The 18,082-nt window shown below is 36.9% G+C and overlaps 1 protein-coding gene across 3 annotated transcripts in view; it reads left to right on the forward strand.

The window, feature by feature from the left end:
- UBR1 (ubiquitin protein ligase E3 component n-recognin 1) overlaps window positions 1-18,082 on the forward strand; it is a 160,235-nt gene that overhangs the window by 17,990 nt on the left and 124,163 nt on the right. For 2 of the 3 annotated variants that reach the window (XM_006066177.4, XR_006542864.2), the window contains exons 2-3: window positions 3,036-3,292; window positions 5,467-5,545. In XM_006066177.4, coding sequence (XP_006066239.1) covers window positions 3,036-3,292; window positions 5,467-5,545 — 336 coding nt within the window. The remainder of the gene's footprint in view (window positions 1-3,035; window positions 3,293-5,466; window positions 5,546-18,082) is intronic. The other variant, XM_044925139.2, reaches the window with a different exon arrangement.

Consider the following 18,082-nt stretch of genomic DNA (forward strand, 5'->3'; position numbering starts at 1 on the left):
CTAAATCCATCTTGAACATCTGGAAGTTCACGGTTCATGTACTGTTGAAGCCTGGCTTGGAGAATTTTGAGCATTACTTTGCTGACATGTGTGATGAGTACAATTGTGCAGTAGTTTGAGCATTCTTTGGCATTGCCTTTCTTTAAGATTGGAATGAAAACTGACCTTTTCCAGTCCTGTGGCCAGTGCTGAGTTTTCCAAATTTGCTGGCATATTAAGTTCAGCACTTTCACAGCATCATCTTGTAGGATTTGGAATAGCTCAGCTGGAATTCCATCACCTCCACTAGCTTTGTTCGTAGTGGCCCTCTTGACTTCACATTCCAGGATGTCTGTCTCTAGGTGAGTGATCACACATGATCTGGGTTGTGAAGATCTTTTTTGTACAGTTCTCCTGTGTATTCTTGCCACCTCTTCTTCTGCTTCTGTTAGGTCCATACCATTTCTGTCCTTTATTGTGCCCATCTTTGCATGAAATGTTCCCTTGGTATCTCTAATTTTCTTGAGGAGATCTCTAGTCTTTCCCAGTCTACTGTTTTCCTCTATTTCTTTGCATTGATCACTGAGAAAGGCTTTCTTATCTCTCTTTGCTATTCTTTGGAACTATGCATTCAAATGGGTTTGTCTTTCGTTTTCTCCTTTGCCTTTCGCTTCTCTTTTCATAGCTATTTGTAAGGCCTCATCAGACAACCATTTTGCTTTTTGCATTTCTTTTTCTTGGGGATGGTCTTGATCACTGCCTCCTGTACAATGTCACAACCTCCATCCATAGTTCTTCAGGTACTCCTCTATCAGATCTAATCCCTCGAATCTGTTTGTCACTCCACTGTATAATCGTAAGGGATTTGATTTAGGTCATACCTGAATGGTCTATTGGTTTTCCCTACTTTCTTCAATTTAAGTCTGAATTTGGCAATAAGGAGTTTATGATCTGAGCCACAGTCAGCTCCCAGTCTTGTTTTTGCTGACTTTATAGAGCTTCTCCATCTTTGGCTGCAAAGAATATAAACAGTATGATTTTGGTGTTGACCATCTGGTGATGTCCATTAACTGTGACTCAATTGCCAGTGTTGGTTTGAGAGTAGAGAGTTCTCTTTTTCCTGCCTGTATTTAAAGACTGCTGTTACTTAATAGCATTAAAAATGTTGGGCTGGCTGGGTGGTTTGAGGTAATTGCCTCACATTTAAAACCAAATTGCCAATGAGTAATCCATGAATGTCTTTTAACAGGGCATTTCTGGGTACTTAGAATGCTCTCTTGCTTGATTGAAGACAAAGGTGGCGTTATTGGAATCTGCATATAGTATCTGTTAAAACCACTTATAATAGGAGTCAGGAATTTGGCCCAGAGATGGGCTTTGCTCAGTTCACATATATGCTGTCAATATGAACAAGGTCCCAACTACTAAGAGGCAGTAGTACATAATCTTTTTGAGTTTGACTTCTTTTGATTTTGCATGTGTTGATCATTCAGTCCTTTTATTGCTGAGCAGTAAAGGAGTATGCTGAATATTCTGTGGTTTGGATGTACAAACTGTTTATAATTCGCCAGTTGAAGGACAACTCAGTCATTTCTAGTTTGGGGCAATTATGAATAAAGTTGCTATAACTTTCAAGTATAAGTGTTTTGTGAACATAAGTTTTTATTTCTTGGTTAGATAACTAGGAGTTTGATTGCTGGGTCATATGGTAAGTATATATTTAACTTTGTGAGAAACTGCTGAACTCCTTTGTAAAGTATGTGTATAACATTTTGAGTCCCTTTCCTTTCTAAGTTTTCTGCATTTGTGTTGATACTTGGTATTGCCAAATTTTTATTTTATTTTTTTACCTACACTCTGATAGGTTTTATAGGGATATCTCACTGCCATTTTAATTTGCATTTCTCTAATGATTTAATGATGTTGAGCATGTTTTCCTGTGCAAATAAGCATGGCAAAAAGCCACCTATTAACAGTTTCTTTTGAAAAGCAGAAGGTTTTTTGGGTTTTTTTTGCTGATGTTCATTTATCTTTTCTTTTTGTTTTATGGTGAGTGCTTTTTGTGTTCTCAAACTCTGGCACTCATTCATTTTGATCTCTCATTAAATGCTATGGTTCCTTTAAATAATTAAACTATTAGTAAATCCTAAGAGTTCTCATCACAAGGAAAAAATCATTTTTCCCCATTCATTTAATTTTATATCTTTGTGAGATGATGGATATTCACTGAAACTATTGGGGTAATCATTTCATGATGTATGTAAGTCAGATAATTATGTTGTACACCTTAAACTCATTAAGTGCTGTACGTCAATTACCTCTCAATAAAACTGGAAGAGAAAAACAAAATAATTAAACTACTGGTATGAGGAATACTTTATCGCTATAGCCTCTGAATCACCTTCACACACCAGGAGTTGGCCACTTCAGCAGGGAAGAGTAATTCTCATCTGCTATAGCTGCACTTCTTTTTTCTATATGTGGACAACCACTTATTTCCAAGTCCTTCTTTTAAAAAAAAAAAAATCACCCACTTTCCTTTTGTATTTGCTACTGTTCGGTCGCTCGGTCCTGTCCATCTCTTCGCGACCCCATGGACTGCAGCATGCCAGGCTTCCCTGTCCTTCACTGTCTTCTGGAGTTCGCTCAGTCTTATGTCCATTGAATCGATGATGCCATCCAACCATTTCATCCTCTGTAGCCCCCTTCTTATCTTGCCCTCAATCTTTCCCAGCATCAGGGTCTTTTCCAATGAGTCGGCTCCTCACATCAGGTGGCCAAAGTATCAGAGCCTCAGCATCAGTCTTTCTAATGAATATTCAGGGTTGATTTCCTTTAGGATTGACTGGTTTAATCTCCTTGCTGTCCAGGGGACTCTCAAGAGTCTTCTCCAGCACTACAGCTCCTTTTGTATTGGTGAAGAGTAAAATAGGAGTATACTGTAAATCACTTTCTCTGAAACTACAGAATTATGCCATTATCTGTGCCATTACTTGTGCTCCTAGATCTTTAAGAAGGAACTTGTAAGAAAGTTTAATTTTTGTTTTGTTTTTCAGTGCTGGGATCAGCAGATTGATTTTTATACTATTTTCTTGAACTATTTGGCACACGTGGTGCCTGACATTTATTTTGCTGAAATGGACCCAGATTTGGAAAAGCAGGAGGAGAGCATACAGAGGTCAATATTCACTCCCCTGGAATGGTACTTATTTGGAGAAGATCCAGATATTTGCTTAGAGAAACTGAAGCACAGTGGAGCATTTCAACTTTGTGGGAAGGTTTTCAAAAGTGGAGAGACAACATATTCTTGTAGGTAAGATTTAGAAATGTACAGGATTGGTTGTAATTACAGCTTAATATTCTGTGCCTACTTTATGATGTACCTTTCTTGGTGTATTGCTAGTTGTATTTAATTCTTCTTAATTAACTTCCTTTTATTATACATTTATGTTTGTTTTTGCTAGTACAGCTTATTTTTGAATATATGACTTACACAATTCTCTCACTTTTCTTCTTGTTCTCTGAAAGTATATAAGTGATTGATTTTTGCCTTGTTTGTAATGTAGTCCATACACCCTTATCTGAAACTCTTGGTGCCACATGTATTTCAGAATTCTGAATACTTCCCCAGTAAAGTTGGGGCAGGATCCTATAATCAAACACAGCATTTCTATAAGAAATCTATGACTATTCACGGCAAGTGGTATAAATAAAGTCTATAGTCCCTTGTCATTTCAGGTTGTTTTTTTTGCCACCAAGTGACATTTGGTATCAAAGAACCTGTTGGAGCATTTGTAACTTAATTGGATAGAAGAGGTCAGTGGTAGGGAAACTGGAAACAACTTTAGGTTTTTTGCCTTTTGTGAAAGGACTTAAGCAGCATGGTACACAGAGAACTTTTTTATTCCCTTCTCTTGCCTGAAACTTTTTAACTTTTAGGTCTTAATTGGACTTTTAGGGTTTTTTTTTTTCCTTTTATTAGAAGTTGTTTAGGTTAGGAATGTGAATTTTCAGATTTTATAAATACAGAGAATTACTTTTTGCTTCACTGTAATTCTAGATTTGACTGATTTGTGTATAGTAGCTCAGCTGGTAAAGAATCGCCTGCAATGTGGGAGACCTGGGGTCGATCCTTGGGTTGGGAAGATCCCCTGGAAGATGGCATGGCAACCCCCTCCAGTATTCTTGCCTGGAGAATCCCCATGGACAGGGGAGCCTAGCAGTCCATGGGGTCACAAAGAGTCAGACAATGACTGAGTGACTAAGCACACACAGCAGTTGTTTAGAACATACTACATTTCTTTATTCTCTTATTTTCTTAGGGAAAATTCAACTTTTGTATTTTGTATACCATTTTACTATATAGCAGTTTCATTTTTCTTGTTAAGTACTTTTAGCTGAAGCCCGGTCGGTTCCAACTAAAGCATAGTAGAAGACATTTGTAGACCTCATTTCTCCAAAAGGGTCCCGGAGGCATTTTTAATTGTCACACTAGGGGGATGGTACTGACATCTAGTGGATAGAGGCCGGGTTGCTGCTTAACCATCCTATGGTACACAGGATAGTCTCCTGTATCACCAGCAAATAATTATTCCGTTTAAAGTGTCAGTACTGCTGAGATTTGGAAATCCTGCTGTGAATAGGTTAGTAGATCATATATATTTTAGAAACTGTTATTAGTCAGTCTTTACTTATTAGCATTTAAAAGTTCAATTTTAACATTGCCCAATTCTATCGCTTCAACTTTTCTAAATAAATATTTTTAAAATTAATTTTGCACTTTGCACTTGTTTATATTATTGTCAATGTTTCTCTGAAAGTATTAAATAAAATTTTACATTTTAAAAGTTTTTATTAAGGAAAAAATTAAGAAAGATTGAATTTAATTTATTCAATAAATATTCATTGAATATTTATCATGGCATGCTGCGATTTATGGGGTCGCAAAGAGTCGGACTCGACTGAGCAACTGAACTGAACTGAACTGAGGCACTGCTCTACAAGCTTGGGAAATATTATACAAAATAAATTAAAATCCTTTCCCTTATGTTGCTTACATTCTAAGGAATTTTGTCTTTAACCAAGCCTCATTTACCAGTGAACAATCAGTGCCTGTAAAATACATTTGTAACTGTAATAGGCTAAGATGATGCAGAGAGTGAAGAAAAACTGATCAATTTTTCAGAAAACTAATTTTGGCATATATGCTGCCAAATCACGCACCAGAAACTAATTTTGAAGTGGAATTTAATAGTTTGAAACCAGGTGAAAGCTCAAAATAATGAGGATAATTTAGGGAACAAAACCAAACATCCAAACATATACATTAAAATATGGCCAGAAAGAGGCCAACAGTATTTGGAATTCAATTTTTAAAGTATTTTCATAAACAGTTTGTGTATCATATAGGAAATTGATTCATTGTTATACTTTGAGCATCAATGGGAGTCATCTAAATTTTGGCACCTGATTTTTAATGTTTTTCAGGGACTGTGCAATTGATCCAACATGTGTACTCTGTATGGACTGCTTCCAGAATAGTGTTCATAAAAATCATCGTTACAAGGTATGGAAATAGATGCATAAAATCTCTTGATTGGCAAGAGACTGATGGCCAGCTAGTCCAAATTCCTGATGAGTACTTGAGTTCCTGCTATAACACATCTGATATGTGAACCTTTAGCTCTGGTTAAACATATGTGGTGGAGCATCTGCTACCTCAAGAGACAGCCCCTTACAATTTTTTTTTTAAGTACATCTCTTTTATACAAAAGATTGTATAAAGCATATTAACAGCTTAAAGAATAACTATAAAGTGAACACCTTTCTAACCACTCCTTAGGTCAAGAAATGAGACATTGCTAGTTCTCAGGGGCCTCCTTCTGGATCACCATCCTTCTCTCCCACTTTATGATATAACCTCCCTTCTGTGTTTTGTGATAACAGTTTCCTTCATTTTCCTTTTAGCTTCTCACCCAAATCATATTGAATAGTTGCATCTGGTTTTGAATTCTGTATAGATGGAGTCATTCTGTACATTTCTCTTGTTGAGTAGCTTTCACTCAGCATTATGTGTATGTATATATGTGTGTGTGCATATTTATATATGTATATGTTTTGTCCATTTACCTTATAGTGTTTGATAACCCACATTGTTTTTATTCATTGTACTGTATATGGATATGTAGATTGTTTCCAATTTTGGACTATTACTGTATAAAACAATTTTTCTGTGAACATTCTTATTTGTGTATTTTGGTACACATGTATAGAAGTTTGTCCAGGGTGTATATCTGGAATAGAATTGCTGAGTTCTAGAGTATATCTTAAGTCATAGTGGATAATGTCAGACTGTTTTCCAAAGTGGTTATACCAATTTGTAAGTTCTTCAGCAGTATATGGGAGTTCCTATGGCTCCACATTCTTGCAAGATTTGATGTTGCCAACTTTTTAAGTTTTAGCCAATCTGGTAGGTATCGAATAGTATTATAATGTGGTCTTAGTGAGGGTGCCAAGCTTTGGAATTCTGTGGGCCAGTACAATTTCAGAAGACTTTGGGTAAGACACAGGGTTTTCAAATTTTTATTTGGCTAAATAAGTTCAGTTTTAACTTTAAAAAGAGCACATGAACAGCAACCAAAAAATCCTTACCATCTCCTATAGTTTTATGAAGAAAAGGAAAATTTAATTCCAAGGAAGTAGGATAATCTCAGACTAAAAAGCAGGTCTTTAAATTGTATACATGTACCTCTGTGGAAGAGCTCATCACAGTCCTTCCTTTTCTGATTTTTTCTGTTGACTGGTAAAGCTTGTCTGTTAAATTTGGGAACCTCTTCACTAAGCTATCTTTCAGTATTGAAAGCTTACAGTCTACATTGCACCACAAAGCACTCTTTTGTGAAGCATCCTTAAGTTTATCATCTTTAGGTTTTTGCAAAGCTCTTCCTATAGAAGGTGCATGTACAGCTTACTCAGGAATCTTTGTGTTATTAGGAGGATGGACTATTGTTTAACTAATAAAAAATTATGTTTATAAGCTTTAAAAAATACTGCCCTTCAAAAGTGTGTGTAAAGAACAGAAGACTTTTGTTGGGGGAATAAGTGATAGAATCTTTCTGAAATACCTGTTAGATGTGGTGAAATTTTTATAGAAAAGCAGGGGAATGACTAATAAATACAATTCAGGTAACAATAACCTCCGTGTCAAATGGAGGATCACACAGGGAACTTGGCAACAGTATTAATATTTTCCTGGGTTAGATGCTGAATCAGTGGTGTTCACTTCATTATTCTGCTTTGTAACTCACCTATATATTGTGTATATTCTTTTTAAATAAAACACAATAAAAGAAAAAAAATGAAGCCATTAAAAAAAAGATTAGAAGAAATAAGAAGGGATATGTTTTCCTGCTGAGAAGGGGAAGAAAAGGATAACGATGGGGATGCAGACCCAAGATCTGATACTGTTTTAAGAAAGCACCAAGAAAAACCTTTAGGCACAGAATAGTGCAGAACAACTTTTGCTGTCCCCAGCACTGTGGAGGGAGTGGGGCTGTTTCACAGAGATGGTGTGGGGTCTCTGTCCAGACCTGCTCGGCCACGTTGAAGATTCATTTCAAATCACGCTAATGGCTGCCTTATGGAGTACTCAGTGTTCCCCAAAGTACATCTTTCATAGCAATCTTAAAGTTCACAGCAGAAAAATTTAAAGTTCCTGTAGAGATCTATGCAGTATTACCTGTGATGGAGTAGGAATAAATCCTGCACTGCTGCAAGTTTTTTTTCTGAAGTATGATTCAGAACTGTGAATTAGGAAGTTCCCTGGTGGTCTACTGGTTAGGATTCAGTGCTTTCACTGCCATGGCCTGGGTTCAGTCCCTGGTTGGGGACCTGAGATCCTGCAAGCCATGAAGCGCACCTCACACCTCCCCCTGCCCCCACAAAAAAAGAACTGCAAATTATTCCTATAGAACGTGTTGGAAGTTCTGCTACTTGGAACATGTGATTACCTTTCAGAATAAATATTGGTATTGTTGTAAAATTGAAATCAGGCATTTAAAATACTGTGAAAACACCAGTAGTTGATGAAATAATGAAAGGTGACTCTCCATCCCTTATTCACACTCTTCACACACTGTGAGGAGGGAAGGCTTCTGCATTGAGGGTGTTATCACCATAGAAGATCATAGTCTTTCATTGCTACCTCACAACACACACAGGTAATTCATTTGGGGTAAATAGCTTATCCAACTATGTTTTATAACTCTTTCTGAGAACATCTGGAAAGATAAAATTTACTGAATTTTCCTATTTGTCTTTGAGTTAAAAATTTAAAAGGATTGTGGATCCGACATGGCAGTTTGCTTGATAGTATCTGACTTGCAGGCACAAAAATAGTTGGAAAAAAAAGAAAAAGTGAAGTTGGTCAGTCGTGACTCTTGGCGACCCCATGGACTGTAGCTTGCCAGGCTCTTCCATCCATGGGATTTTCCACGCAAAAATACTGGAGTGGATTGCCATTTCCTTCTTCAGGGGATCTTCCCAACCCAGAGATAGAACCCTGGTCTCCTGCAGTGCAGGCAGACTCTTTACTGTCTGAGCCACCAGGGAAGCCCCCCAAAAATGTGTTCATGTGTTCATATAAATTTTAATTTAATATCAAAGAACCCCATATTGAATTTTTGATCTATCTCTTTTGTGTAAAATTGCTATCCCACACCAAAGACTTTTTGCTATGATCTTGCAGAATCTAAGATGAGAATTGAAAATAAAGTAGAAGCATAAAAACAAACACAAAATTTTTGAGAACAGAGATAAAAATTTGAGCTTGATCTGCTGTGTGTAATGTGCCCCTTCTTTGTGATATCCAGCTTTTCAGTAGTTTATCCCTTAAAAATAAAAACTACAGTAAAGGGACTTCCCTGGTGGTACAGTAGATAAGAATCTGGCTGCCAACACAGGTAATGTGGTTTTGATCCCTGGTCCAGGAAGATTCCACATGCTGTGGTGCAGCTAAGCCTACACACTGCAACTACTGAGCCCACGTGCTGCAAATACTGAGCCCACATGCTGCAACTACTGAAGCCCGTGCACTTAGAGCCTGTGCTCTGCAGCCACAAGCAACTGCAACGAGAAAGCCCATGCCGCGCAACTGGAGAGTAGTCCCCGCTTATTACAACATAGAAAGCCTAAGTGCAGCAACAAAGACCCAGCATAACTAAAAACAAATTAATTAAAAAACTACAGTAAGATAAATAAGATCTGAGAATCTAAGGTATTTAACATGATGACTGTAGCTGATAACACTGTATTATTCTATAATTGAAATTTGTTTAGAGAGTAGCATGTAAACATTCTTAGATACATACAAAAAGGTAAATATGAAAAACAGAATATACTGAAGCACATTCTTTAAAAAAAATTTTCAGTAAACTTTGCATTTTTATCCTCAAAATAGATAAAAACACCCAGTATTAAAATTTTTACTATTTTTTTCTTTTTTGGCCACTCCATGCAATATGTGGGATCTTAGCTCTCTGACCAGGGATCAAACCTGTACCCCCTGCACTAGAAGCTGAGTCTTAACCACTGGACCACCACGGAAGTCCTTCAATAGATGTTTGTTGAAATCAAGTGTTAGGATCAAAAGGGCAGATCATAGGAAGTATTAGGATCATAGGCAGGGCTGATATCTAAGATTTAATTATAGAAGTAACAATCAGGGTCTGTCTTAAGATTAGTTCTATGTAATGAGAATTTATATATTGTCTTCAAAATGCAACAGCATTAAAAAAATTATTTACTTAGGCAATGCAATAAAACTTACTTTTTCAAAATTCAAATAATACAGAAGAATACAAATAAAAATTATTGTTGCCTTTCTGTCCCATCATACTTTGTTAAACTAAACACGATTTAGTACACATCCCTACAGATCTTTATTATTTATAAACATATATATTTATATGTTTAGGAGGTATGTTTGTGTGTGTGTGTGTGTGTGTGTGTGTGTGTGTGTGTGTGTATATAAATGGGATCCTACTATGTACTCGGTTTTGCAACTTTTTTTGGCCACACTGTGCAGCTTGCAGGATCTCAGTTCCCTGATCAAGGATTGAACCCAGGCCATGGCAGTGAAAGCCCAGAATCCTAACCACTAGGCCAACAGGGAATTCCTTGCAACTTGTTTTTAATTTAATGTATCATGGAGATAGTTCTGTGTTGTTACATATAATAATTCTTTTTTTTTTTTTTTTGAGAGATAATCCACATCTTTATTGACAGACAATTCACATTTAAAAAGTATAATTCACATAGTATATTCACAGAGTAGCACAATCATCACTATAATAAATTTTGGAACATTTTTATCACCCTCAAAAGAAACCTCATAACCCTTTTTACCCCAACTCTTCCTGCAGCCTGAGACAACCATTAATCTACTTTCTGTCACTACAGATTTGCCTATTCTGGACAATTCATATAAATGGCATCACACAACATGTGGTCCTGTGTAATTGGCTCCTTTCACTTAGCATGATGTTTCATTGATTATCCAGGCTGTAGCATGTATCTGTGCTTATTCCTTTTTATTATCAAATAATATGCCACTGTATGGCTATACCACATTTTATTTATGCATGCATCAGCTGATGGACATTTGGGTTGTTTCTATTTTGGGGTGATTATGAATAGTGCTATGATGAATATTGTAGCCCCCAAGCAGTCACTGATCTGGTTCCTGTCACTGTAGTTTGGTATTCCCTTTTCTAGAATTTTATGTAATGAAATCATGTAGTACATATGCTTTTGTGTCTGGCTTTTTTCACTGAGTGTATTGTTTTTATGATTCACTCATATTACTGTACCTGTTATTTAGTCGCTAGTAGCTCACAAACTTTTTTGCTGAATAGCATTCCATTGTGTAGATACATTCCCCAAATTTTAAATTCTCATGAAATCTAATTTACCAATTTTTTACCAAGTTTATGCTTTTTTTAAAAAACTGGAGCCTATTATACAGAGTGAAGTAAGCCAGAAAGAAAAACACCAATATAGTATACTAACGCATATATATGGAATTTAGAAAGATGGTAATGATAACCGTGTATAAGAGACAGCAAAAGAGACACAGATGTATAGAACAGTCTTTTGGACTCTGTGGGAGAGGGCGAGGGTGGGATGATTTGGGAGAATGGCATTGAAACATGTATAATATCATATGACATGTATAATATCATATGTGAAACGAATCGCCAGTCCAGGTTCGATGCATGATACAGGATGCTCGGGGCTGGTGCACTGGGATGACCAGAGGGATGGATGGTGGGAGGGGGGTTCAGGATGGGAAACACATGTACACCCGTGGCAGATTCATGTTGATGTATGGCAAAACCAATACAATATTGTAAAGTAATTAGCCTCCAATTAAAATAAATAAGAAAGCTTGACAATTTGATCATTATTTAGAATTGGGCATTCTAAGGCCTGGACAGAGACTGTCATGACCATGAGAACTTTTATTATCTGAGAGTCATGTGTATGCCCAAGATTTATTGGAACAGAGAGGAAAGATTCCCCAATGAATACAATTTAAATGTACATTGTGAATCAGATCCATATAATAACTCTTGCCTTGCTTAATTGCTACATGTATTCCTTTGTGGGAGTATGTCATTATATACTTAAATCATCCCTCTTTTCTAGGTAATTACATTGCTTCCAGTTTTACAGGAATTAACCAATAATGCAACATATACATATACCTTTGTTATACACTAATGTATATATTCAAGAGTGCTTGAGACTAGATTCTTAGAGGTATATTTTCTGACTTGAAGGGTGTGTGCATAAACTTTGATGGATTTTTCCAGATTTTTTTCTGAATTGCTGTGTCAGTTTACAGTCATTTCTCTATATCTGTCCCGAAGTTTATTTAATCAGTCTTTTTACTTTTTGCCAATCTGTTAGTAGTCAAATTATCTGATTATTTTAATTTGCACTTCTATTACTAGTATTATGAACATCTTTTCATTTTTTAATTGTATATTTAATTTCTTCTATGTAATGCCTATTTCTGTCCTTATTTTTCTGTTACTTTTTTCTTACTGCTATGTTATATACTTCACAAATATTATCTTAATATGATTGTCTTTAATAATTTTTCATTTTTAAGTTAGATTTTTAAAGATATAATTGATATACAATAAAATCTACCTTTCTACGTGTACAGTTCCATGAGTTTTCATAGACACATACAGTTTGGTAACCACCACAGTGTGAAAGTGTTAGTTGCTCAGTCGTGTCCGACTCTTTGTGTCCCCGTGGATTGTAGCCTGCCAGGCTCCTCTGTCCATGGAATTCTCCAGGAAAGAATACTGGAGTGGGTAGCCATTTCCTTCTCCAGGGGATCTTCCCAATCCAGGGATCGAAACCAGGTCTTCTGCATTGCAGGCAGATTCTTTACCATCTGAGCCACCAGGAAAGCCTACAATGCTGTTAAAGTATACAGCACTCAGTATGTCAGCAAATTTGGAAAACTCAGCAGCGGCCACAGGACTAGAAAAGGTTGGTTTTCATCACAGTCCCAAAGAAGGCTGATGCCAAAGAATGTTCAAACTACTGCACGATTGCACTTATTTCACATGCTATCAAGGTAATTCTCAAAATCCCTCAATCTAGGCTTCAACAGTACATGAACTATAATTTACAGATGTACAATCTGGATTGAGAAAAGGCAATGGAACCAGACAGAGATCAAATTGCCAACATCTGTTGGATCATAGAAAAAGCAAGGGAATACCAGAAAAGCATCTGCTTCATTGACTATGCTAAAACTTTTGACTGCGTGAATCACAACAAACTGGAAAATTCTTAAAGAGATGGGATTACCAGACTACCTTACCTGCCTCCTGAGAAACCTATATAGAGCTCAAGAAGCAACAGTTAGAACCAGACATGGAACAATTGATTGGTTCAGAATTGGGAAAGGAGTATGTCAAGGCTGTATATTGTCACCCTGCTTATTTAATATATGTAGAGTATGTCATGCAAAATGCCAGGCTGGATAAATCACAAACTGGAATCAAGATTGCAGGGAGAAATATCAGTAACCTCAGATGTGCAGATGATACCACTCTAAATGGCAGAAAGTGAAAAGGAACTAAAGAGCCTCTTGATGAGGGTGAAAGAGAAGAGTGAAAAAACTGGCTTAAATCTTAGCATTCAAAAAACTAAGAATCATGGCATCTGGTCCCATCACTTCATGGCAAATAGATGGGAGAAAAGTGGAAACAGTGTCAGATTTTATTTTCGTGGGCTCCAAAGTCACTGTGGACAGTGACTACAACCATGAAATTAAAAGACACTTGGCTCCTTGGAAGAAAAGCTACAACAAACTTAGACAATGTATTAAAAAGCAGAGACATCACTTTGCTGACAAAGGTCCAGTCCGTATAGTGAAAGCTATGGTTTTTCCAGTAGTCATGTATGGATGTGAGAGTTGGACTGTAAAGAAGGCTGAGGGCTGAAGAATTGATCCTTTTGAACTGTGGTGCTGGAGAAGACTCTTGAGAGTCCCTTGGACAGCAGAAAGGTCAAACCAGCCAATCCTGAAAGAATCCAACCCTGAATATTTGTTGGAAGGAGTGATGCTAAAACTCCAGTACTTTGGCCACCTGATGCAAAGAACCGACCCATTAGAAAAGACCCTGATGCTTGGAAGGACTGAGGGCAGAAGAAGAAGGGGGCAACAGAGGATGAGATAGTTGGAGGGCATCACTGATACAATGGACACCAACTTGGGTAAACTCTGGGAGATAGTGAAGGATAGGGAAACCTGGCATGTTCATGCAGTCCATGGAGTCGCAGAGTTGGACACGACTTAGCGACTGAACAACAACAACAAACCCCCACAATAAGATATAAAACATTTATATCATTTCAAAAGTTCTCTAGTGCCGTTTTGTAGGCAGTCCTCTTGCTCACATACCCGTAGCTCCTGGCGTTCACTGATCTGTTTTCTGTCCCTATAGTTTTGGCCTTTCAGAATGTCTTATAAGTGAAATCATACATTATATAGTGTTTCCTGTCTATTTTCACTTAGTATAATGCCTTTGAGCGCCTCTCATGTATCAGCAATTTGTTCCTTTTTATTGCCTGGTAGTATGCCATTGTATGGAAATGCCACAATATAGTACCTGTTCATCACTTGATGAATACTGGACTTACTTCTACCTTTTCAATAAAGCTATTCAAATACAAGTCTATGTATGGACATTTGTTTTCATTTCTCTTGGTAACCTCAGAATGATATTGCTGGATCATAAATTAAGTGTATGAAATCTATTTTCTGTCTTTTAAACTTGATTTATGCTGTCATTTGCCTTAATGACATTTTAATTAATATGTAGTTATGTTTGCCAGAATTTTTTTTAATGCTTCTGTAGTTTATGTCTTGCTTCCATGGCATTCCCTATACTAAAGTTTATACTTTTACTTTGATTTGAAACTACATTTTTAGTAATTATGGATGAGTTTAGCATTCCTCAGTATATAAAATTGATTTGTATATTCTAATTTCTTTTGTTACCTTTGTTCTAGTAGTAACATTTGTAGTAATAATTTTTATAGTGCTTTTAGTTCCTTTTTACTCCCTTACTTAACTTTTTATTGTCTAGTTTGTCAGTTTTAATGGTGTCTTTGCTTTCTTCCTATTACCTACTTAGTAGTTGATAATCTAATGCTTTCTCCTTCCTTTCTCCCATTATTTTAGTTGTCTTTCTAATTGTGAGGTTGTATAAAGTTTACATTCTTCTATGCATGTATCTTTCAACACCTTTGATTTGTCCTTTTTTAAAAAAATTTCCTTAGTTTTAATTGAAAGATAATTGCTTAACAGTATTGTGTTGATTTCTCCTGAACATCAACATGATTGATTTGTTCTTAGTTGTTTTTCAGTCACTAAGTCATGTCCAACTCTTTTTCAACCCCATGGACTGTAGCCTTCCAGGTTCCTCTGTCCATGGGATTTTCCAGGCAAGAATACTGGAGAGGGTTGCCATTCCCTTCTCCAGGGGATCTTCTTGACCCAGGGATTGAACCCATGTCTCATGCATTGCAGGAGGATTCTTTACCACTTAGCCAATGGGGAAGCCCTTTGATTTGTTCTTAGCACTACAATTACATACATAAAATATTTACCAACTATCCTTTCTCTGAAGTTTCTCCAGTCACTGCTTGGTCAGCTGAGGCTCATCCTCTAGGGTTCAGTAAATTACAGTTTATGGGTCCAATACAGTTCACCATCTATTTTTGTATATGGCCTGCAAGCTAAGTTTAGTTTTTATTCTTTTTTTTTTTTTCTTTTGGCCACACCACAAGCCATGTAGGATCTCAGTTCCCCAACCAAGGATCAAATCCATGCCCCCTGAAGTGGAAGTGCAGAGTCTTAACCCCTGGACTGCCAGGGAAGCCCCTAAGCTAGTTTTTATATTGTGAAAAAGAATAAGAAGAATAATCAGTTCTCAGTTCAGTCGCTCTGTTGTGTCTGACTCTGCGACCCCATAGAACAGGCTTCCCTGTCCGTCACCAACTCCCGGAGCTTGCTTAAGCTCATGTCCATCAAGTTGATGATGCCGTCCAACTAGCTCATCCTCTGTCGTCCCCTCCTGCCCTTAATCTTTCCCAGCATCAGGGTCTTTTCCAATGAGTCAGTTCCTCACATCAGGTGGCCAGAGTATTGGAGTTTGAGCTTTAGCATTAGTCCTTCCAATGAGTATTCAGGACTGATTTCCTTTAGGATTGACTGGTTTGATCTCCTTGCAGTCCAAGGGACTCTCAATAATATTTCATGATAAATGGAGCATAGCTATGTTTATTCATTTATTTATTATCTGTGGCTGCTGCTTCACTACAAAAGTAGAACTGAGTAATTCAAAAGAGGTTCCATGGCCTGCAAAGCCTAAAATATTTACTGTCTGTTCCTTTATACAGAGAGTTTTTTGATCACTGCTGAGACAGATCCCTCTGGAACGTCATGTGTATACAGTGTTCCTTTAGTTCTGACACGTTCAAAATTGTATTTTTAAAGCTTAGCTGTAGATAATATCCTTGGTTTACTGTTTCTTTTCTTGATCATGCTGCTCTGCTGTTGTCTTGTTTCATGTATTGCTATTGAGAAGTCTGCTACTGCTAAGTTGCTGCTAAGTCGTGTCAGTCATGTCAGACTCTGTGCAATCCCATAGACAGCAGCCCACCAGGCTCCTCCTTCCCTGGGATTCTCCAGGCAAGAATACTGGAGTGGGTTGCCATTTCCTTCTCCAGTGCATGAAAGTGAAAAGTGAAAGTGAAGTTGCTCAGTCGCATCCGACTCTTTGGGACCCCAGGGACTGTAGCCTACCAGGCACCTCCGTCCATGGGATATTCCAGGCATGAGTACTGGAGTGGGGTGCCATTGCCTTCTCCCGTTGAGAAGTCTGGTGCCAGTCTAATTTTCTTGTGATTATGTTATTTCTTCTTTTTGCCCAAAACCTCAGGGCTTTTATCTTTAAAGTCTAGTAGTTTTAGGAGTTGATCATACTGAGTTTTTTCTCAGTCACTGAGGGCCCTTTCACTGTGTAGATTAAGGCAGTTTGTTTTCAGGAAGTTCTCTTAGATTGTCATCCCTGTTCCATTGTTTTGATTTTTCTTTGGTGACTCGTTAACCTCATCTACCTTTCTTAGGCCTATCTTCTATTTCAACCATTTTTCCTCTGATTCTGTATTTCTTTGCTTCATCTTACTTTCATTCTCTTATTTCCCTGCTTTGTTTCAATGCTATTTACTTCTGATATATCATTTTCTTCTGTTTTTTCTCCTGAGTTAATTCAGGTCTCATTTATTTCTTCTTTTTTGTCCATTTCTGTTTTTAATTTTTGTGTTTATGATTAAAAGTGTCTTAATCTGATTAAGGGTTTTTAATGCTTGTTTGAGGATGGGTAATTCAGTTTAGAGCATTATATTTTCTTCCAGCTTCATAATTGAGTTTTGGCTGTTATTTATATTTTGTGGCTTTTTTTTTTTTTTTTTTTTTGCAGCAGTTTCACATGGATATGGTGTAGTTTTTTCTATTTCATTTCATGAATAGTGTTCATAAGTGCTCTCTTCTGTCAGTTTTACCCACTTCTGTGTAATTTCTTTTATAGATGATATTGGTGATGGTGGTGAAGTGAGGGGAGGGTTTGGCATGTCTTGTTTCTCTCTTGTTTCTGTAGGATTCTTAAGCTTTCTTTCTTCTTTCTTTCATTTACTGTCACATTCTATAAGGGGTTACCACCTTTTGAAAAGTATTTGATTTTCCTCCCAAAGTAATGCTTCTCAGAGGTGGCCACTTCTGGTCCTGCTCACCTTCAGTCTCTTTCCCTGTGAACCACCAAGTCCCAATCTGTGTTCAGTATTTGTTCCTTGACATTGAGCTTTCTCTTCTGGGATGTGATTTTGTGTGTGCTTGATTTAAGTCCTTTATACCCCTCTGTTCTCTTTAATGGAGTCTTTGCAGCTTCCCTCTCCTATTGTCTGTATGCACATGCTTGAAGTGATAGGCAACAGAAACTCTGATAAAAGAAGTCATTTGAAGGTTGTGGTATTTATCTTTTTGACTCCCAGTAATCCTGCAGACATGGGTCATGTGTGGCTTTACTTGTTCTCCTTGTTAGGTGTATAATTTGGAGGGGGGAGATTGGGGGAAGATTCAAATTCAGGTCATTGTCATCCTTCTCTATCTAAGCTACTGTATTTTAGATAATTTTTTTTACAGGCAGCCTCAAAGAAAAAAATGTTGTAATAAGTTTTAGTTGCTGTAGGATATTAATGTGGATGAAAATATACATTTCTTAAGTACTTAAGCTAGTATCATTGTAATGATTTAAAAAGTCTGTTTAATAATAAAATCTACTCAAGCATTCTGGGTGTCATATAGATTTTTTTCTTTTTCTTTTCTTTTTTTTTTGCACATGACACAATCTGTTTTAAAAACTATTAAACTATTTAAAAACTGAGTATGTTTCAAAAATGTATCAATTTTGAAGGTCCATTTTTGTTGTGATTAAGTATTGAGAATTTTTTT

Source organism: Bubalus bubalis, chromosome 11 (genome assembly GCF_019923935.1).
Source record: "Bubalus bubalis isolate 160015118507 breed Murrah chromosome 11, NDDB_SH_1, whole genome shotgun sequence".
Lineage (NCBI taxonomy): Eukaryota > Metazoa > Chordata > Mammalia > Artiodactyla > Bovidae > Bubalus > Bubalus bubalis.